This window comes from Cataglyphis hispanica, chromosome 3 (assembly GCF_021464435.1).
Source record: "Cataglyphis hispanica isolate Lineage 1 chromosome 3, ULB_Chis1_1.0, whole genome shotgun sequence".
Classification (NCBI taxonomy): Eukaryota; Metazoa; Arthropoda; class Insecta; order Hymenoptera; family Formicidae; genus Cataglyphis; species Cataglyphis hispanica.
The window spans coordinates 10,325,855-10,346,437 of record NC_065956.1 but is presented as its reverse complement, the minus strand read 5'-3'; the positions used below and the strand labels follow the sequence as shown (position 1 = coordinate 10,346,437).

The window sequence follows — 20,583 nt, the reverse complement described above, 5'->3', positions numbered from 1 at the left end:
AAACGTAAGATTTTAATACTGTTATATAATATTATCTTAAAATTTATAATAATAAAAAAAGTAAAAATAAAAGCACAATTTTGCATTGATAATATATGTATACATAGACATTATTACAAATTAAATAATATAAAATACATATGTTACATAAAATAATTTCGTAAAATAATCATAATAAAATAAAGACATGCCGCATATATATATATATATATATATATATATATATATATATATACATATATGCGGCATGTCTTTATTTATATATTTATATATTTAGATATTTATATATATATATATATATATATATGTATAAAATACACATAATATAATACATATACATAATAAAATACACACATATAATATATATATGTATAAAATACACAGTGAATGACTATCATCTTTTGCGCATTTACCGCAAGATCGTCGCGTCGCATTTTTGTTATCTATTCAATCGAAACTCGACGCGTGTTTCGATCGGATTCGTGTGGGTTCGAAATGCACGGGTAGAACGAGAATGAAGGAGCATCGAAAGACGGGAATAAGTGCCGCGTAACCGCGCGGCGATTTGTCCGGATCAGCGTCAGAGCTAAGCAGATTACACAGGTTCCCCCAAACGAAGCAGCAACCCCGTCGATTGCCCGTGGCAATCCCGAAAGTTCATTGGGAGGTCTATCGACGGATAGCCGAGAGAAAGAAACGCCTATCCCCATGTGATTGACCGATTCGGGACACCCTTAGAGACAGGGACCTCCTGTTAGGCGATTAATGTCTTCCCGATCGAATTGTTTCCGAATTGTTTTGTAGCAAATCCAGAAACAACGTACCATCAATTATATACTCGCAATCATATACTTTGATTAACATTACGTAATATTTTTGAGTAGAATAAATACGTAATAAACGATTATTTAAAAGATATTATATTTTTATAACGATACATATGAAAGCTTTCAATTATTTATCTCATATCTCTTTTCTAAATTAAAGAAAATTGATTAGAAATTTTATTTATTTTCTCACGTATGACGTAAAGACTGTATAAAATTGTACGTACATATAAAATAAATGAGTGGCGCATAAATCATGGGAGGACTCAGCAGATCGTAATAGCGAAAAGTTATTTCCTAACGACGATTGCTGAGCGCGAATCAATTTTGCGGGATCGATACGATCGTGAAACGCGGTATTAATCGGTGCAGCACAAAATGGCTATAACAATAATTGCTCGTTTCACGGCATGTTCGTGCGAATATAAATCGCGCTACGTCTAGAACGATACGACGCGTAGAATCGCGAAGCATTAATCTGCGCAGCGGCATTATATTCGCGCGTATAAAACGAGTTTGTGCCGTACACTATAAAGTTATGCATATGTGTAATTTTGCTTATGTATTGTCTACATCATGTTTAAACATAATTAAATTACACTTTATTTTCTTCAGTCTAGACTTTATTATCTACGAAAGACGGTACGGTAGGAATATACTGTGTTTTAGTCTATATCTATAGCAGATATTCCATAAATATAATGAGCTATGCATTCTGTCTTTATCATTATTACTATATGCGCGTTTCAATATGAATTAATATTTTGCTTTTGATTGGATTGGTGAAAGAAACAGCAGTTAACAGAGAGTGATTACTGAAGCTATATATTTATTCTATATCTAGATTGTATAAAGTAATATATTATTTTGCCTTAAAGAGAAAATAAGAACATAAAAAATATTATAAATTTATATTAATTATTATATAAATAATTAAAAATTAAAACAAAAATTATTAGAATAATGGATAATTTTACAATTTTTTATGATAAGTTTCTTAAAAATTCTCTTCCATCCTTTATGAAGAAATATTGAATTCAATTTTTATAATCCATTCGTCGACCAAGTTTATCCGGTTGTTCGACTCGACTGGCATGCTGCCGAGAAAGAGTCTTTTTTACCGCGCAATGTTGAAGATACATAAAGTTACAAAGGTCGTGCAGCCGAGCAGCGTCTGTTCCGACGCGGTCCTTTGAAGTGGTTTTCGCTGGTCTACGAGTATTAAACGGGTTCACCTGATCGTAATGCAGGCAATAACCGCCGCCGTGCGGCGACGGCAGATTATTCGGGACGAAAAAGCCGCGACGGTGGGCGGAAGAGCCGAACGACCGGAAGCGGTGTGGCGGTATTCCCTTTGATACGCCAAGGCGTAGCCTTTTTAAAAGCTCGCAAGATGCTACGTTTACGCGCCCGCTCAGCACGACAGCGTAAACGTTGACGCGTAAATGATATTAACTTGATCCTCGAAAAGTCTTGGACTGTCTTATATATGTGAGAATAATCGCGCGAGATATATTGCACGATATTGAGGAAGAGAAATTTTTGACAATATTATTATCGCATTAATTCTTTGTCATTATAGAATAATAGAATTTATTCTGTTCTGCAACGATCTTTATACACATAAATGCACCTGTGAATTCTTAACGTTACATCTAGAGTTTAAGATTTAGAAGCTAAAATTAATATATCGTTATCGATAATTATATTATTTCTTAGCTTTCTTTCATATGCATATCGGGTTCGTGAATTTTGCAACAAAACGGTGATCTCGATTATAGGCGTTAATTGGCGACGCGAGAGTATAATAATAATCGCGTAAAGAAAGACTGGAAAAGCAGATAATTAATTAAAATCCTCAGCTTGATCGTATAGCGCGGATCGTTCGGCGAACATAAAAGTGCATAGTCCGCATGTAATACGTAATTAGTTAACCGCTCACGTCGTTACCACTGCTAATTGACACCGGTCGCGCGTCGCCTCTCGCAGGCATCTCTAATTACCGGTGTTTGCGAAATCGCTGCAGCGGGTTTCGGTCTCGTCGGTTTGTCCCCGCACGTGTTACACAGTATGCTAATTGCGGATAGAAAATCGCTATTCTTCGCCGCAGCTTGGCAATAATTAAATCGAATGACTTTGTACTTATTAAATGAGATTTGTATTGTATTACATTATTGATAAACGCTTTTCATATCAATTCTTTAATTATTTATCTAAGAAATACGGCGTTTGTTATAATGTATCCGATATTTAAGATCGTATTTGGTGAATTAATTCGAGGATGTAAATAAATAAATATAACGAGAATTTGTATCTTGATTAATTTTTACTCAGAGATGAATGAAGATTTGATTTACGGTTTAATTATCTAAATATTTGAAAATTACAGCGCGTTAGATTTTACCCAACAAAAATTTACACGATTTTTATTTTCTCGGCGCTTTTGTGCTCCGAAATTAGCGCGATCCCGTCTGCCAGCCATGCGCTGCCGGATCGATTAATTGAATTAACTCGATTGAGCCGCAGATGCGAATTGCGCGCGGCCTCGCCGAAAGTGCGGGCCCGATAACACGATAACTGGTATCGTGGGGAGCGCGTCGGTCGTTTCCGGTCGTGGGCTATGAAAGCGCGAGATCGATATCCGATCGCGCATAAAATATATCGGGCCGCCGAATCGCGTCACGCCTCGATTAACTGTTTCGCACGGCTCGCAATTTGTGCGCGCGCGCGAACGATTACGCTTACCACCCGCGGGATAATAACACAACGTTATACCGCGCGAATCGCGAGATTTTCAGCCACCACCCCTCCTCCCACCTCGCCGCCGCAGCAACAACGACGACGGGCATTGCGCGTTGTTCTCTCTCTCTCTCTCTCTCTACCGCGATATGCCGCGCTGTGTAATTACGATAATCCGCTGATGATATAATTTACGAGGCCGCATCGCTAGCCGCGCATTTATCATACGAGGTAATTTCCTGCTTTATTATAATAATATCCGGGGTAATATGCCTCCGCCTGCGCGCCCCAATACCTTCTTATTTTCGAGCATGCCGCTTCTCTTCGTTAACCGCCTCGTACCGCCTTAGCGCGACGTTAATTATTTCGCGCAGTTGCCGACTTGCGCCTTCGCGTCGCCGCGCATTCGACGGTGTGAAATTAAAAATTATATTAATTCTTTTAATTGCGGCCAATAATTTTGAAATTTGCGCGTATTAGAAAAATATGATATACGCGCGTTCTGTGAATCTCTAGGGATGAAGGGAGAATTCAAAGTATTGAAGAGAATGTTCCTAATTAGTACTCCTCTCTCTCTCTCTCTCTCTCTCTCTTTTCTCATTCTTTTTCAATTTTTATTGAAGATTTATTTATTTGAATTATATTAGCTTACAACAAAAACTCCAATAATCATGGAACACGTATATTTTATTAACTGTTTTTTTGAGATTATTGGTTTAACCATAATTGACAATCATAATAGAAATATATAATTCTGTTGCTTCGTGCCAAGGATCCAATGATGTCTCGAGGTCCTTTTTCTTTTATTGGGATTCGCGAATCAAGACAGTTAAAGTCAAGACTTATCTCTAACAAAATGCGGCATTTGAAACGACTTGCGAGATATTCAACGAAATAATATCTCGCGGGGTGCAGACGGAGACAAAGGGGGAGAGGGAAAAAGTATCGGCGAATGCAGGGTGAGCGAGCTTCAACCCTCATTCATCTTCGACGCTCGTTCCGGCCGAGGATAACGTTATTTCGACCGTAATACTTCTGTCGGAGAATCGCCCAGCGGAAAAAGTAGTTCGATGTTGCAGCTGCTGGCGCACGCGTACTTTCCGGTGCCTCGACAAATGGCAATAACGACGATAATAGCGCGCCGAATCGTGAAGAGGCGGGATAAAAGGAGATTTCGAAGGGATACAGACGTAAACGAAGATGTGCAGCTCCATCGCTTGCGATCGATACAGCTTGGAGAAAGATCTTGGATCTTATTATTTGGCGTATTTTATATTTCTTGCTTAAATTATCGCCAGAAACATAAAAAAAAAAAATAATAAAATAAGATTTACAAAGTAATGAAAAATTGTTATACATTTAAGATAAATGCTAAATCGAATTTTCGAGTTTTTTATTTAAAATGTGTTCAATAAAGATATCCTGCTGATTTTCATCTTCTCGCATAGAAAAATTTCTAATATCTCATTATTACCTAGTCAGAGTTCTAATTTCAATTTAGTTTCAACAAAATTATCTTGGATTGGATTCCTTGGGAAATTTATAAAGATTCAGATCAAAAGAGTATAATGTTTTAGAAACAGGATTCTAAGCGGGAAAACTCAAGGAAATCATTTGCTTTCTATAATGTTTTTTCAAAACTCTTCTTTGATTCTTATTCAATATTACAATATTATATATAAGCAAAACATTTAAAATATTATACTTTACCCAGATAGAAATTTATAATGATTCAATTAGCATTGATTGATATTGACTTTTCGTCAAAACTCTGAATTAAAATAGAACCAAAAAAATAGTTAAAATTATTATAAATATTTTTATACTTTTATAAAGATTAAATCGGATTTTAAGATGATAAGAACAGATACTAAACGTTTTTTATATTAGTAACTTTATTTTATATTTAGTAATAATATGTTTTGTAGGTTTTTTATATATTTAGTCTGTGATGGAAATTAAATATCAGAAAGCGATATATAACGATAAACAAAGAAATAATATAGTTTTTTTTTTATTTTATTGAGAGAATTTAATGTCCATAAAAATAGGATCTTTTTTATTCGATTCTCCATAAAAATGTATCGATTTTACGTAACCTAATCTGCGAAAAAAATGCAAATTTCTGTTTTCCATTTCTATTTTGATTCTCCATCAAAAACCCATATTTGGAATAAAAATGGGATTCGTATAATTGGTATTGTATACATATTTCTCAGATAAATTTAGGCATCCCAATCGGAATCTATGCGGTATCAGAATCTTGAGAAATTTCTATGCGAATTATAAAGAGAGAAACAAAGATACAAATATAAAATATGCGGAAATGTCTTATAAATCATGAGATTGTAGCACGACCTACATCAAAGAAAGAAACGGGTTGTAAAGAAACAAAGTAAGCTGACGCATGAAAAGCTTGATAAAAATCACTCTACTCTAATCGCTGTGAGATCAACAAGGTGGAACGCGCCTTTGCGGAAATATTCACGAGTTTCGCGAGATACCCCGATTTCCCGGATCAAACGAAAGAGAGATTCGGAAGATGGAGAAGACGATGTGTAATGTGTGAGAGAGCGAGATCAAAAATAATAAGAGCGTGATCGCGGCGAAGTGTAGCATATATCCGCGGTAGTAGACGTTGACGGGATTTCCCAGAGAAAAAGAGGAATGTACGACGATATACTCCCACGCCTCCACTCGACGGCGGACGAACCCAGCCGAAGCGAGTAACCATCACCCACTCAACCCCTACCGCCCGGCCAGCCAGCAGCGAGCTAACCACCCACCTGCGTTAGCCGCGGCCGCCGCTTTGCCGTATTTAAAGCTCCGCTAGTAAAACAATAAATTGCGCTCGAGAGAACGGCAGAGTGAGAGGATCGAGAAAAAGAGATAGAGAAAGGATGCGAGAGGAGAAAGAGAGAGAGAGAGAGAGAGAGAGAGAGAGAGAAGGGGAGACGAGAGAGTCTCGCGGCATACTACCTATAGCGCGGAGGAAAGCGGTTCCTGTCAGCAATTGCCCCCCTCTTGTAAGAAAAAATGGCAGCTGCCGTGGCTGGATGGCGCGTACGAGACCATAATACCGCGCGCCACCCTACCTCGCTCTATACGTGTGGACGTACGAGCGCGCGAGCGCGGCAGGCGGGGCGGTTCGTTACGGAATTGGTGGGGCGGAAGAAGGGGGGAGAGAGAACGGAGGAGAAGGGACAAGGACGCGAGGAAGGGGATGAGAGAGGGTAAAGGTAGACGGCGTGGAAAAAAGCGACGTGCGACGAAGAGAAACAATCTGGGTGAGCAGCAGCCACGACGACCACGATGATGATGACGAAGATGATGACGACGACGACGACTAGGACGACGGCTGCGACGACCACCACCAACAGATCAAGAGAGAGAGAGAGAGATATTCCTTCTGTAGATTACATTCGAGCATGTTTGTATGTATCGTCGGCCACCGCGGTTGGCAGTTTCGGTCTGACATGGGCGCGACAGAAAGAGAGAAAGCGAACAGAGGCGAGATAAAGAAGGACAAAGTAATAACGTTTAGGGGAACCTCGAGGTGGGTTCCGCAAACGGGAGAGACCCTGCAGGCGGAGTTGGGTGCTGATCCCAGAGGCGGAGCGTGTTGCGGAGAAACCGCCCATCGACACCCGCTGGGTATCATCTCATCTCGCTCCCGCTCTCACGTTTCCACCGTCCCTTTGACTCCGGCGTCCGCGACCAAGCTGCGATAATCGCGTGGCGGGTGGGGGCCGAAACGAAGAGGCGACCGGCGGTGGCGCGGGTCAGTCTCGGGCAACCCGGTCGGTCTGTCGTTCCCTGCTCTGTCCGCGCCACGTTTCGCCTCGCGCGCGGTTCCGAGTGATAAACGACACATCAAGCGCGCTTTCGCTTTTCGCGCGCGCGATACAGAGAAGCGACTGTGTACTTACTCGCGACGACGTAACGTCTCGAGTCATCCTCGCACTATTGACAGAGTGTCTCTCCGGCGGTTACTCGTCGGCATCTCGGATCACGTTTGGTGACCGCTAAATGTCACGTCTAGCAACTTACAATTAGCATCGTGTTTCGCAGTGTTGTGCTTCGAAATCTATCTGTCACCGATCAGGACCGACCTGTCAAGTTTCGGTCGCGTGATCATTCGCGCATTCGAAACCTCGCGCGTCGCGCGCTGTCAATTTTCTCGCACGCATGCACGCGCGTATGCCGACGACGAGGAATCGAAGTGATTGTCGCCGGCGGAGGAGATAATGCCGATGCCGTTTTATCGGCGCTCGCGTATCGAGGATAGCTCGCATCATTTATTGAACAGCGATAATCAGCGCCGCTATCATCGACATTGTTATCACGGCGCACGACGCCCGTAGCGACGTCGCGACGTCAAGCGAATCCGCGTCGAGGCTCGTTTCGATTAGTTCATCGATAGATCCCACGTGGCCCAGGAAGCAGCGCGCGAGGTGATGTTGCTGGAGTCGCGAGGCCTCACCGCTAGGAAGAGAAACGGATTGACACTGACCTCGTTCGGCGACGGTGGCGGCGGAGGTGGCGGAGGCGGCGGCGGCGGCGGCGGCGGCGGTGGCGGTGGCGGAGGAGCCGGCAGTGAAGAGGACGACGAGGAATCCCGACATCACCTCTACCTGGGCAGAAAGATGCAGGGCGAGGGCACCGCCGCCCCCACGGTACCCACCGGACTGTCTGGATGTGCCGGTGACGATGGTGACGAGAGCTCGAGCCCGTCGCCGAACAGCAGCCTCCTGAACAATCTCAACAACAATTGCAACTCGAATCGGCAGTGCGCAACCGATTTTAGTATCGCCGCGATTATGGCGCGAGACTCGCGTCAGCAGCAGATGCAACAGCAACAACAACAGCAACAGTCGCATCATCATCGGCATTCGCAGCAGCAGGCCGTCGGCGGCGGTAAACTACATCAACACGGTAAGTCCTTTCGGCATATCGATAAGAATATCTAATTAAGCTCGATAAGAAGTGTCATTTGGAGTGCGACAGATTTCGAAGTAGTTTGTTGATGACAAAATATAGAAATAAACACGCAATGAGATCATTCAAAAAACTTGAAAATAATGGATCAAAAATTTATATTATAAAAGAAAATTACTAAGTTTACAATATGTAATAACAATAATTTTATTTAAAATGAGAGAATTATTCTATTTTTTTAAACCTAAATACTAGAAGTAATCGTTTTACATGGATCTCAAATAATTTTCTTAAAAATCTTGCTTTTCGAAAAGATAAGTATCGGTTATCTCAATTATATCATTAGACTCTTCATAATACAATTAATATTAAAAAAAATTTGGTGCGTTTTTCTTAATTATGTAAATTTTTCAACAGGTACTGTCTTTACTTTATAGATGAAGTTTAGATCATATTAATTGTGCAAATCTTGAAATTATTGCAAACTGTGATAGTCTATGAGTATGAACTATTGTCATTGGTCGTATTCGTGACATCCGTGAATTTTTTGTGAACGTTTTAATTATGTATATTCTAGGGATAAAAATTAATTTGCTTCAGAGATCTCGATGCAATCAACGATACATTGTATTGTTATTATGTGAACTATTAAATATCTTCCGTTTAAATAAGCAATGAATCACGTAATGGATGTCGCGTACGAATAACAAATTCCTCTATTAATGTTTGTATTATTTCAGTAATATTTTTTAATTGCATGACAAAAAGCTAATGAAAGTAGTTCGTGAAAAGATTTTAATATTAAGGAACCTTTTACAATCAAATACAACAATCTGTACTTTGCGACTTTGTTTTCTTATACTTATGTGGTTTCAAATTAATTTGAAGCAACGTTTATCATTTTTATTAATAATATTTATTAATATAAAAAATATTTATGAACCTTTTCTATATAATGACAGAACAACTTGCTCTACCCAAAGTGTTAAATATGATCATATGTGTGCAGATTACATTTCAGTGATATTAATTCTAAACTGAATCACATTTATTTCTCTGAAGAGATTTCGCATAAATTCATGTCGCGACCTTGGCTCACGAGAACTCGTTACATACTCGACATAATTGACATTTCACATCGGTATATCAACGCGCGATTATTCTCGTCTATGTTGTTGCAAGCATATCGCAACTTTAATTTTATTACTAGAAAATATTTCAAAGAGAATTGTAGCCATCAATAATGAAAATTAAATATTCTCGCAAAAGTAAGCTTTGTCAAAATCAATCAAAATCTAATTTTATATATTTTACATAAATATGTAAACAATAAAAATTCATAAGTCATGTAAAATTCTTTATACAATTGTATGAAGAGTTTTTTTTTGACGTTTTGTATATTTATTCATTTATTTAGCTCAGTATCATACATATAAAATTAACAATCTACGATATTTGATAATATTCAAAATTAAATTATGAATTGTTTTTCTCTTTGTCCTCCTGTTTCCCTTTCTCTTTTGAACACCATTTATTAAAGCGATTATACATTTCGATCGATACACTAATGTCTCGCTTAAATCCTTGTGAGAAATTTGCCTCGAGCTCGTCGTTCATTAATGGCCAGCAGCTTCGTTACACTGTTATGTTTATTGTTATCGCGCCTCTCGCAAACGCATCGTCGCCGCTTCGGTATGATATTGCGCGACTCATAACTCTCTTGATGCGGCGCACCTCTCTTACCGTGTGGAGCATTAACTCGAAGAAAAATCGCTTACCCCTTTCGGTACGGCCATCCATAACGTTTAATGCGGCCATTCCCGACGAAAATGGAGCGACTAGTCTATCGCGCGATTTTTGCATCGTATCCCTGGCCTACCTGTTCATCGCCACGGCTCATTATTTTTATAGTCCCGTTAAAAACTTGCCAATTAATTTCCAACCATTAATGTTTATCACGTGTACTGTTCGTACCTCGATCCTTTTCGAAGAAACGTCTCGATGCTATTGACGTGGATGAACGATGACAATGATGTTGTTTCAGGGAGCAATTACAAATATGTGAAATTAAAAGGTAGTGCCATTTATTGAATTTGAGTATTCTGGCGTGAATTTATCTATGATTGTGCACGATATTAAAACTTTTTGTATAATTATAAAAAGACTCAATTTTAAAATGAAAGAAATTTTTTCTAATTTTTAAACTATTATTTTTTAATTTTAAATAAAGGAAACATTTACGTTTCGCAATTGTTGTATGCAGTAATTTTATATACATTATTGAAATATTAGCGCGAGTGAATTTTTTAGAGGCTTATAGCTATTATAGTTCTTAGACTCGCTAGCAAAGATCTCGAAAAACGAACGAGACGTGTCTTACTCTCTCTTCTTCCTTCTCTCTCAATGCCAAGAAATAAAATACGGTGACAATCTCCTCGACGAAGCATGAATTGCGCGAAAAGTTTCCCTCTTGACATTTTCTCGCATTTAAATATTAATTCAGGAAGCGTCGGTGACGCATGTCGAAACTTGGACTATAATTAACTCTTAGCTGGCGATTGTCAATGTTAAGTATATAAAACCTTTAAGTCGCTCGATGTTATCGAGGAAATTTTAACATGAATTATATTGCATCAATAATATCTCTCTAAAATGTTACCGCGCAATAATTATGGATGAATAAAATCATGTATGATATAATATTTTTTTTTTTAATATAAATTATATCTTCTTTTATTATGATAATATTGGGATATAAAATTATAAGAAAATTATTACATTCTATATATTTTAAAAATTATAACATTATATCACTACGAGAAATAAAGAAAAAATTCATATGGTTTGCAATGTTAATGAAGACAATTCACTCAAGATGCCAAATACGACAGAAATTGTTTCGTTTTTTATGTCTACTCATTAGGACATCTGCCAAGATGTGGTTCAGATATTCGCTTATTAAAAAAAGACATTATAAATAAAGGGTTGAGTGCTAAGGTGCGACGAGACACGCTCGCCGTCGCGTTTTAATTCGCGCATTTGCGGACGTAAAAATGTCGACGAGGAAAATTACAAGTTGGCGAGGCGCTGTAATGAGGCCCTCTAATATAAAAATTGTTCCGAACTGTCATTATCGAGATAAATGGCCGCAGCTTGGCATTGGGGACGAAAGCGAATCGTTTTTGTGAGGAAACGGGATAATGGTCCGTCAGTTTCGTTTCTTTTAACGACCAAAAAAGGCATCCGGAGCGGGGATTCGCGCGGCGAAGTCACTCCATAATCTGTCGCGCACAGTTGGATAGCTATATCTCATAAATGGAAGATATATCGGCCTAAATGATTACTAAGAAGTTATTTGATACGACACAGAAATTACTGTACATGGTAAGAGAATTATTAGCATTAAAAGAAAAAGTTTAATAGGAATTATTATTATCGTCACACAAGTATTGTATAATATTAATAATAATTTTGCTACATTTTACCTTTTAAATATTTGTTAAAAACAATTAATCATTTGATCGAATTTTTAAACAAATGTATTTTATATATATAATTTTTTTTCCACGACAAGTAAAATAATTGAGTAGTTGTACAATTTTAATAAGAAATTTAAACTTTTTTGAATTATGAAATGTTCTCCGACACACTTGCTTGTATCGATTATTACAATTTAGAAAATTATTAATTATATTTTGTCAACTTCCTAGAATTTATTATTGTACTATTTTTAGAGTTATGCAATAATATATAATTTTATTGATTAATTATATAAAAAAATAATACAACACAATGGAAAAAACGGGCAAAATAAAAATTTTGCGTGGAAAACGAAGAGCAAAAAATAATATTGAATTTTATGGTTCGAATTTTTGATGATAAAAAATACAATATATATGATAAATATATCTAAGATATATCTCATTGTATATGAGAGAGAATAAGAGAGGTAATGAGATAGATATGCGAACTTAATATTTTATAATTATCTGATACAAAAATGTATTTGTAGTAAATTATCATGTTAAAAATTAGCACCTCAAGTTTAACGATTGACTTTTAATCGAAGTAAACACGTCATATAAAAGCCATATTTTTGAAACATTTTTTTGAGAATCGTATGCGAAATATTTGATTATGCGAGCGATAATGGGGATTGTATTGTGGTGAGTTGGCGTCGATGTATTCACAATTCGGATAACGACCGTAAATTATTTCGGCATTAATGAATTATTTAACGCGCAACGGCGTGAATGTAAACGGTAAACAAAGCAGCCATCTAAATCGTTGAAATCTGTTCTCGCGAAATAATCAGCCGGGAATATTTTATGCAAAAGAAGAACTGCGTGGCCGCGGCATTTCGTCGCGCACTTTAGAAATTCGTTTGCGAAACGTGCGTGACAAAGGCATCCGGAATACCAGACACGATTATAGTTAATTTCAATGTCTATGAATTACGTTAGGCGCATATGAGGAACAAGGACAAATGAATAGATTAGATATTACGAATGGATTGATGAATAAAACATTAAAAAATTGTAATGCGATAACGTATTCGCACAATTGATAGAAATAAATCTTTTTTTCATAAAGCGACACCAAAACATCGTTGTTGTACGCATTAAGAGGTTTATTTTGCATTATTCTTGTACGGGTAAAAATATTTATATTCTTTTCAAATAAACAAGCTTCTCGCTTTTTGTAAACTTGTTTTTCAATACGTGTTATCTTGTCGATATAATCGATTCAGATAGAGTGGGCGAAGTATACATTTCTATTCCGTTAATTTGTATTCGTGCGTGTATGTTAGTTTCGTGTTAGTGATAGGTGAAGGATAATTTTGCTCGTTTACCATGATTCACTATCGAAATAGACTTCATCGGGTATCGATTAAGAAAATTTAGACGAGATTTATACTATCATGTGAGATAAGATATAAGAGATACTCTGCATTATTCAAGAACACGTGTCGTGGCTAATTGGAAATGTTACTCAGATGTCAAGCATGAATTTTGTTTAGAATCACAAATTTCGTTTAATCGACCAGCGTCGAGATTCGAGCGGGCCTATTAAGTGAAACGACACGGCGGGTGGAGCAGCGAGATTCAAACTACTCGATGCTCGAGACACGCACATAAATTGTTGCCACCGCGCTAATGAATTATTTAACACCCGTCGCGCGTCGATGAAAGTTGTAAATAGGAATGCTCAAATTTAGTTTTGTTGATATTTAATCTTTGAAGATTGATCCTCTTCACTCTGCATTGCGAGCCTGCGTAGCAAAGTCGTGAAGAGGAAGATACATATTTATGTTGCATATATAAGTAAAAATACATCTATAAAATCTATATATATATATATATATATATATATATATATCGAATATCTACATAATATCGAATATCTACATATATATATATATATATATATACACATGACTTTTCAAAATATACATTGAAACAAAATATTCGTTACGATGTTGGTGAATGAAAAAAAAATAATTATGAAAATAAAATTATTCAGGAATTATCCTGAAACGAGCACACTTGAATTTATAACATCCGCAGATGCGGAAGTTACATTTGAAATTCTTACAATAATTCATTACATTTATTCTTAAATACACACATGCTTATTACTATTTTTATCTCTTATGCATATTGATATTATAATAAAATTTTTTTTTAGGATAATCTAATCTTCAAAATTTAATTGCGATCCTTAAATATTACAATCACTGATTGATTTTCAATAAAATAATTTTCCCAATAAATTAATCGGAACGAAATTAATTCTATTAATAATTTTTTCAATAAATTAGTGGAACGAGATTGATCTGATTATTTTCATTTTATATGATTATCCGGTACCGGAAATTGACATTTCGACGGTGCCTAATAAAATATACACAGTCGAGGGCCTAATCGCGAGAGGTGAGGGCCGAAAAATCCGTTGTTCCCCGCGCGTCGGATCGGCCAGGTGAGGTGTCCCATCGGAATTCTGGAAACGGCCATGGCCACTCTCCGGGCCCAGCCAGACGTCCGAACGAGACTCGATGGTGTTCGGTTTCATCATCGTGTATCTTGGACGCCCGCGGCGAATAATCGCCCACGAAGATCCTACGCGGCGCAAAATTTACGGTCCGACTCGCTGCAATTCACCCACGGAAACGGGCCGCCATTCCCAAATAAACTTCGGCAAACGGCGGCATGAATCGGGCTCTCGTCCTCCCGCATGCACGCGCAAATACACGCGTTCACACATGTATATCGATATTAAGTGTGCGAAATAAATCCGCGATCCCGCGAACTTGGTCGTGCTATAAAACTTTATCGTGGACGAAGTTCTTGTACCTACTGAGATCGATTTTCATCGCGCAGATCTGATGGAGAATTAGCTTTCAACGAGCAGAGAGAAAGAAAGGAATTTTATGCTTGAATTTTATGCTCTCCCCATAATTTGAGAGAATAAAAAAGTAAATTAAAATTTTCCTCAATATAAAATACTTTACATGAATTATCGTGAAAAAGGATACGGCTATTCTTTTTTTTTTAATTTAATTTAGATTTTTTGCGACAAGTTTTTTATTTTTCTATTTTAATTCTAAAATAATGACGTATCATATACGTTACATATCGATATCAATAATATCAAAAAGAGATAAGCATGAATTGTATTATTGAGAGATGCAGATTACTGCATTATTTAAGAGCGCGATGTGATTGTTAGCATGAAATTTCTCAGCTTGAGTTTTCGAAAACAATATAATGACTTTGATCGAACGTTTTATTGGTGTGGATGTGCTTATGTATCACGACTGTGTCCTTATGTAAATCTGTACGCGATGGTCCTCGTGCTGCTTGATGCCGTTGTTTGCCGACGTTTGTTTTCTTGCACCTTTGCTCGCTCGCTCGAAGGCGAGAAATTTAAATGAGATGTTAAAACGAGGAAAGTACCGTGCGTCGTCGAACGATGGAATCGACGGCCGTTAGTCGAGATTTATTTTTACTATCGGTCGTCGAACATTTGCGTTAAATCCGATGTGTTACGTACCTAAGGAAAATCGGTATTCACCAGGCATAATTCCGGGATTATGCTTGATGCGCTATCTGCTGCGCGCTTAACTTTTAACATTGTTATCTTGCCGCAGTTTGTTTGACTTTTGCCCGAGCCGGATCGACGAGAATAAGATACGTATACGAGAATGGCTGAATTCGGGCCTAGGTTAAATTTTTCTCCTTCTTATTGAGACAACATGTGGTATATTCAAAGTGAATTTATAATTGTGTATGTCTCGGAGACATTCATAATGCAGAGGCCGTGATAAGTAAGAAGCAGCAAACGTCTATAAATATTTCATGTACGTTTGAAAACAGTATTGATCAAAATAAACATTTTCGTATAATTAGCGGCAAATATAATTATTTATTTCTCTTTGATATATATTCATGAATGAGAAATATTTTATATGTTAAGTATAAAGATACGAGATTTTTCAAGAATTCCTATTTTATGTTGATATTACAACGTAACATTCTATATTTTATTTAGTATGTAACAATTCAAAGTTTTTTTTTTAACTCCTCAATCAGATGATACAAATGTAACAAACGCGCCGTAAAAAATTTTAATAAACCTGACGTTCATCGTTGTGAAGTTTCTTCGAATCGATTTCGTGAACGATGCACGCGGGACCGGAGGGTTTGCATTTGAGTAATCGCAGCCCCTTAAGCCCTTAAACCTCCTTCATTTTTTTTCCACGCGCAGGTGCGGGGCCTCGCGAATTTTTGATTGAAACTCGGCGGGTTCGCGGACGATGCGAACAAAGCGCATACCGGGAGCGTGTTAATTCCCGAACGGTCCCCGGGATACGCGGGAATAAACGGTAGCTCGTTTTCACGAGCCGAAGCACGGCGAAAATAAAAGAGCCACGGGCGACACGTATAGGGTTTCATCGGAGTGTCAACCGTAATAAATAGCCAATGGCTTAGTTAAGCGGGAAGAGCTACTCGGCCGAGCGCGAAGTTACGACTGGTCGAGCTAAGAAGGAAACAGGTGGTGGCACGAGTGAAGAATCTTTGCAAAGTGAAGTGTTGACGAAGACAGAAACGAAGATATATACGTTTTTTTTAAAGTTGACAAAAAATAATGAATATAAGTATATAAATTTTGTTATTGCATAAATGCACCAATGAATAATAGCGATTGAAAAATATAAGAATGTCGAAAAATATCTCAAAATCTATGGAACGTCAACAATTATTTTGATCTCATTTGAAAGATAATTTAATTTTCTACAATTTTTGTTTTAGGGATTTTTGTTAAAAAAGGCATACTTTTTCTAATATTTATAAAAACGTATAAAATAATCGTGATTTTAGAGATTTTTGGGCGCTAATTTTTAAGGAAGCATTTTTCGATCCATGTTTATAAGAAACTTTTTGTTCAGAATTAAATGCCCTATAAAATTTCAAAATCTGGTCGGAACGTTTGAATCCATCTAGTTAGCTATTATTAGCATTTTCTTATCATTTAGAATGTTAAAAAAATTGCACGCATTAAAATATGTGTAATAGATAATATGCATTTATATATATATATATATATATATATATATATATATATTTACAAATTTTTTTTCCTCCTTTATTTGATTAATAAACGCCCTTTTTACCTGAGACAAATGTTGACTGCAACCAAGAGTGCAGACAGCACTTATCTAATTTATGTACCTTATTCGTGTCGTCCCACTTATAACTTCGTGGTTCACCCACCTGGTCCATGCCGGATACTTAAACGATTATTGACACGGACGGGCATCGGATGAGTTTGGAGACGCTCCTCTCGTCTGAAGCGGATCGACGATTCCACTCCGAGGTGGTCTCGGCGATTCGCTTCTTCTTCTCGCGAACGAGATATATCGCCGGAATCGAATCAACACGTTTCGTTGACAAGCGCGGACGTTGACGATATATGTACGTATAAGGTTCAATTATATGCTTCCTTATTAATAAATTGTCAAGGCATGTTCAATCTTGATACGAATATTGAACGAATTATATTTCGAACTCAATGTGCAATGTGAACGGCGATTTCTCGAAATGTCATGAAAACGTCATTGAAATGTCGTGAAATGATCTTTGATCGATATGTAAGATTGTATCATGACGCTTGTTCATTCGATCATAGGGATCTTGGGATTTTTGTATCGATGCTTATTCAAGGATTACAAATCGAGATTTTGCACATGTGGAATATAGTATCATTGTATTTTGTTCAAATTTTCAGAATAATATATATAATTATTTTTTATGTATATAATTATTTTATATAAATAATTATTTAATATATATAATTATTTTTTATGTATATATAATTATTTTATATAAATAATTATTTAATATATATAATTATTTTTATGTATATAATTATTTTTGATGTATATAATTATTTTATATAAATAATTATTTAATATATATAATTATTTTTTTATTTATTGATACATATATAAACAAATATAATCGAGTTTGTTAGATAAGATTTCGCGATTGGTATTACGTTACAATGACTTTTACATGGAGATGGACGATCAACAATGTCATTTTCGAAAGGCGAAACGTAAGGCAAGAATATGCTTATTAGAGAGAGGCGTGCATCGAGATTACATTCACATTCCTCCGTTCCGATAGTTTTGCAAATTGCCGGTAATGACAAGGAGATCGGTCGATTTTCCAGGCTACGGAAACCGTTCGTGGAAAGCATCGGCAAGAATCGAACGATGACGATATGCTTCGTTCAGTTGCAATTACACGCTACATTCTCACTCGAGTAAAACTGATTCGTACATTCCGAAATCATAGACTTGCCTTTTTCCATCTGTCTTACGAAACTTTACCGATGATTAGGCTATCGATCACGTACTCCAGTTCCTGGATAACCGGAAAATTGGAAAATTGCAATTCATAATTAAGGGTTGTTGAAGAATAATGGAAATTCAAACCGTAAACACATACATCTTTTTAATGATATAGCGAACTCTTGAAATATTCAATTATTCTATGACAGTTAGTATACAGAACCCGTTGACTTGGAAAATAAAAAATCGTCCACTGCGTAAAATTAAATATTGAGCCGGCAAAAAAATTATTTAATTTTTCCCGTTCGAATATAATTCTGACATGCATGAGTGTGTTGCTCAAATGACTCGATGATTATGGCGGACAATTATCGCGGAGAGGACCGATTCAATATCATAATAGCGAGAGAGAGAAGAGAAAACGAAGGAATCGTCGAAGTCATCGTCACTTCGTTACCTCTGTCGAGAACGCGGCGCAATGTACAAATGACAGTGCTTGAAATATGAGGCGCGAACGACATTTGTTAGCGCCTTCCTGCCACGCTGACGCTCGTTCCGCGGTGATATCGAGCAGATATAACGACGTATAACGCGAGAGAGACTCGGCCGATTTCCTCGATTTACTAATCCATGCCGGTCGCGTTTCTTTTTGCATTTCCACGTATCGACGATTTGCTGATGCGTCAGCGCGTTATCTCTTGGCCATTATCAGTTTTCGTATTTTATGTGTGAGGAATTATAACCAGATATTCATAATCAATTATTTTAACTATAAGATAAAATGCAAACATAAAAATTAGTCTGTGAAGAAATCTCGATATATATATATGCCATTTTAAAAGATTTTTATTCCAAATTTTCCGGGCTTAAAAATCTTTACAAGCTAGCTTTTACAGTTTTGTCGAAAATTGCTTTTGACATGTTAAAATGTTAGTATAAACTACTCCCCATAACTGATGTAATGATTATACCAATAATTATTCTTTATCTCAATAATAGGCGATATATTAAGAAGCTATTGCATTTTCATTACATTTTTTAAATTGCAGTTTTTTTTTAATACGTTGTGTGTTACTTCATATTTGCAGTAAAATACAAATTTCCTTTTTTTTTATTGATTTGGAATTAAATATTTTTTTCAAGTTTGCCACAAAGATCATTGTTAATAAAAATGGTTTCCATTAAATGTCTCATATATATGTATAAGAAACATAAATGTATCTTCAGAGACTTATTCCTTTTTACACATATTTTTGTTATTATATGTATATATTTATTAAGTATAGGACCTAAGACTAAAGTAATCTAACTCATTTATTCCTTTATTAATTTAACTTTAATGATATAAATAATAATTATTATATAAAAATGTGTTTATTTATTTCTTAAACATATTTTGTAAGATATTGTTATATTTATTTTTACACTTGCGCATTCTCTTTATCCTTCGTCTTGATTATATATAGACGCCCCATTCTTGTATCGTAGAACAAGATATCTCGCGTACGTTGACACGAAGTGAGACGTCGAATGGCGTAATCAATTTTTTGCGTATGTCGGACGCGACGCAAAAGGACGTCATCTTCGGCGAACGAGGAAGGAACGCACCGCGTCACGCTCAGATTAATTTACGTTTCGCGAACAAACAAGGTGCCGGTTTTAATTATCTGCCGACAGATTGATCGATCGATCCCGAAGACGTTCTCCTATCGCGCGCCATCAGATACGGCGCGTCAATACTCAATTTACCTCGTCGCACGGCAAACGCAAACTTCCGCGACTGTCTTCCCCGCTGTGCGATCGGGCGTTACGCACGCCCGGTATATCGCTAATTTACTTTTCATTAATGACGGATCGATGAGTCGACGCAATTTCGGCGACGCTTAACAGAGCATTTTTAATACGCTTTTCGCTATCTTAATTAGATATTTAGACGTGGGGAAGAGGAGTGGAGAGGAGAGAGGGAGACGGGCCTCCTCGCTCATGTTATTAGCGTGGATGAAATCGTTATCGTCGACGATAAATTAAAATCACACTAGTCTAATATTATACGGGCTAATAAAATATTGTGAAACGCGAGTGTTTCTCTGTCAACCGCGAATATTTTCGATTTTCGGTGACCAATCGTGATTCATTCGCGCGCGCTCGTAAACTTGTCATCTCGAACAGACATCAACTTTTGTTGGAACGAATTTACGATGTGTCACCCTCGTTTCTGCAGTT

The 20,583-nt window shown here is 37.1% G+C and overlaps 1 protein-coding gene across 4 annotated transcripts in view; it reads left to right on the top strand.

The window, feature by feature from the left end:
- Positions 1 to 20,583, top strand: part of LOC126859243 (T-box transcription factor TBX20-like) — a 97,065-nt gene that overhangs the window by 44,080 nt on the left and 32,402 nt on the right. For 3 of the 4 annotated variants that reach the window (XM_050610323.1, XM_050610324.1, XM_050610322.1), the window contains exon 3: positions 8,006 to 8,501. In XM_050610323.1, the coding sequence (XP_050466280.1) occupies positions 8,006 to 8,501 (496 nt within the window). Of the gene's footprint in view, positions 1 to 5,785; positions 8,502 to 20,583 lie in introns of all 4 variants that reach the window. The other variant, XM_050610325.1, reaches the window with a different exon arrangement.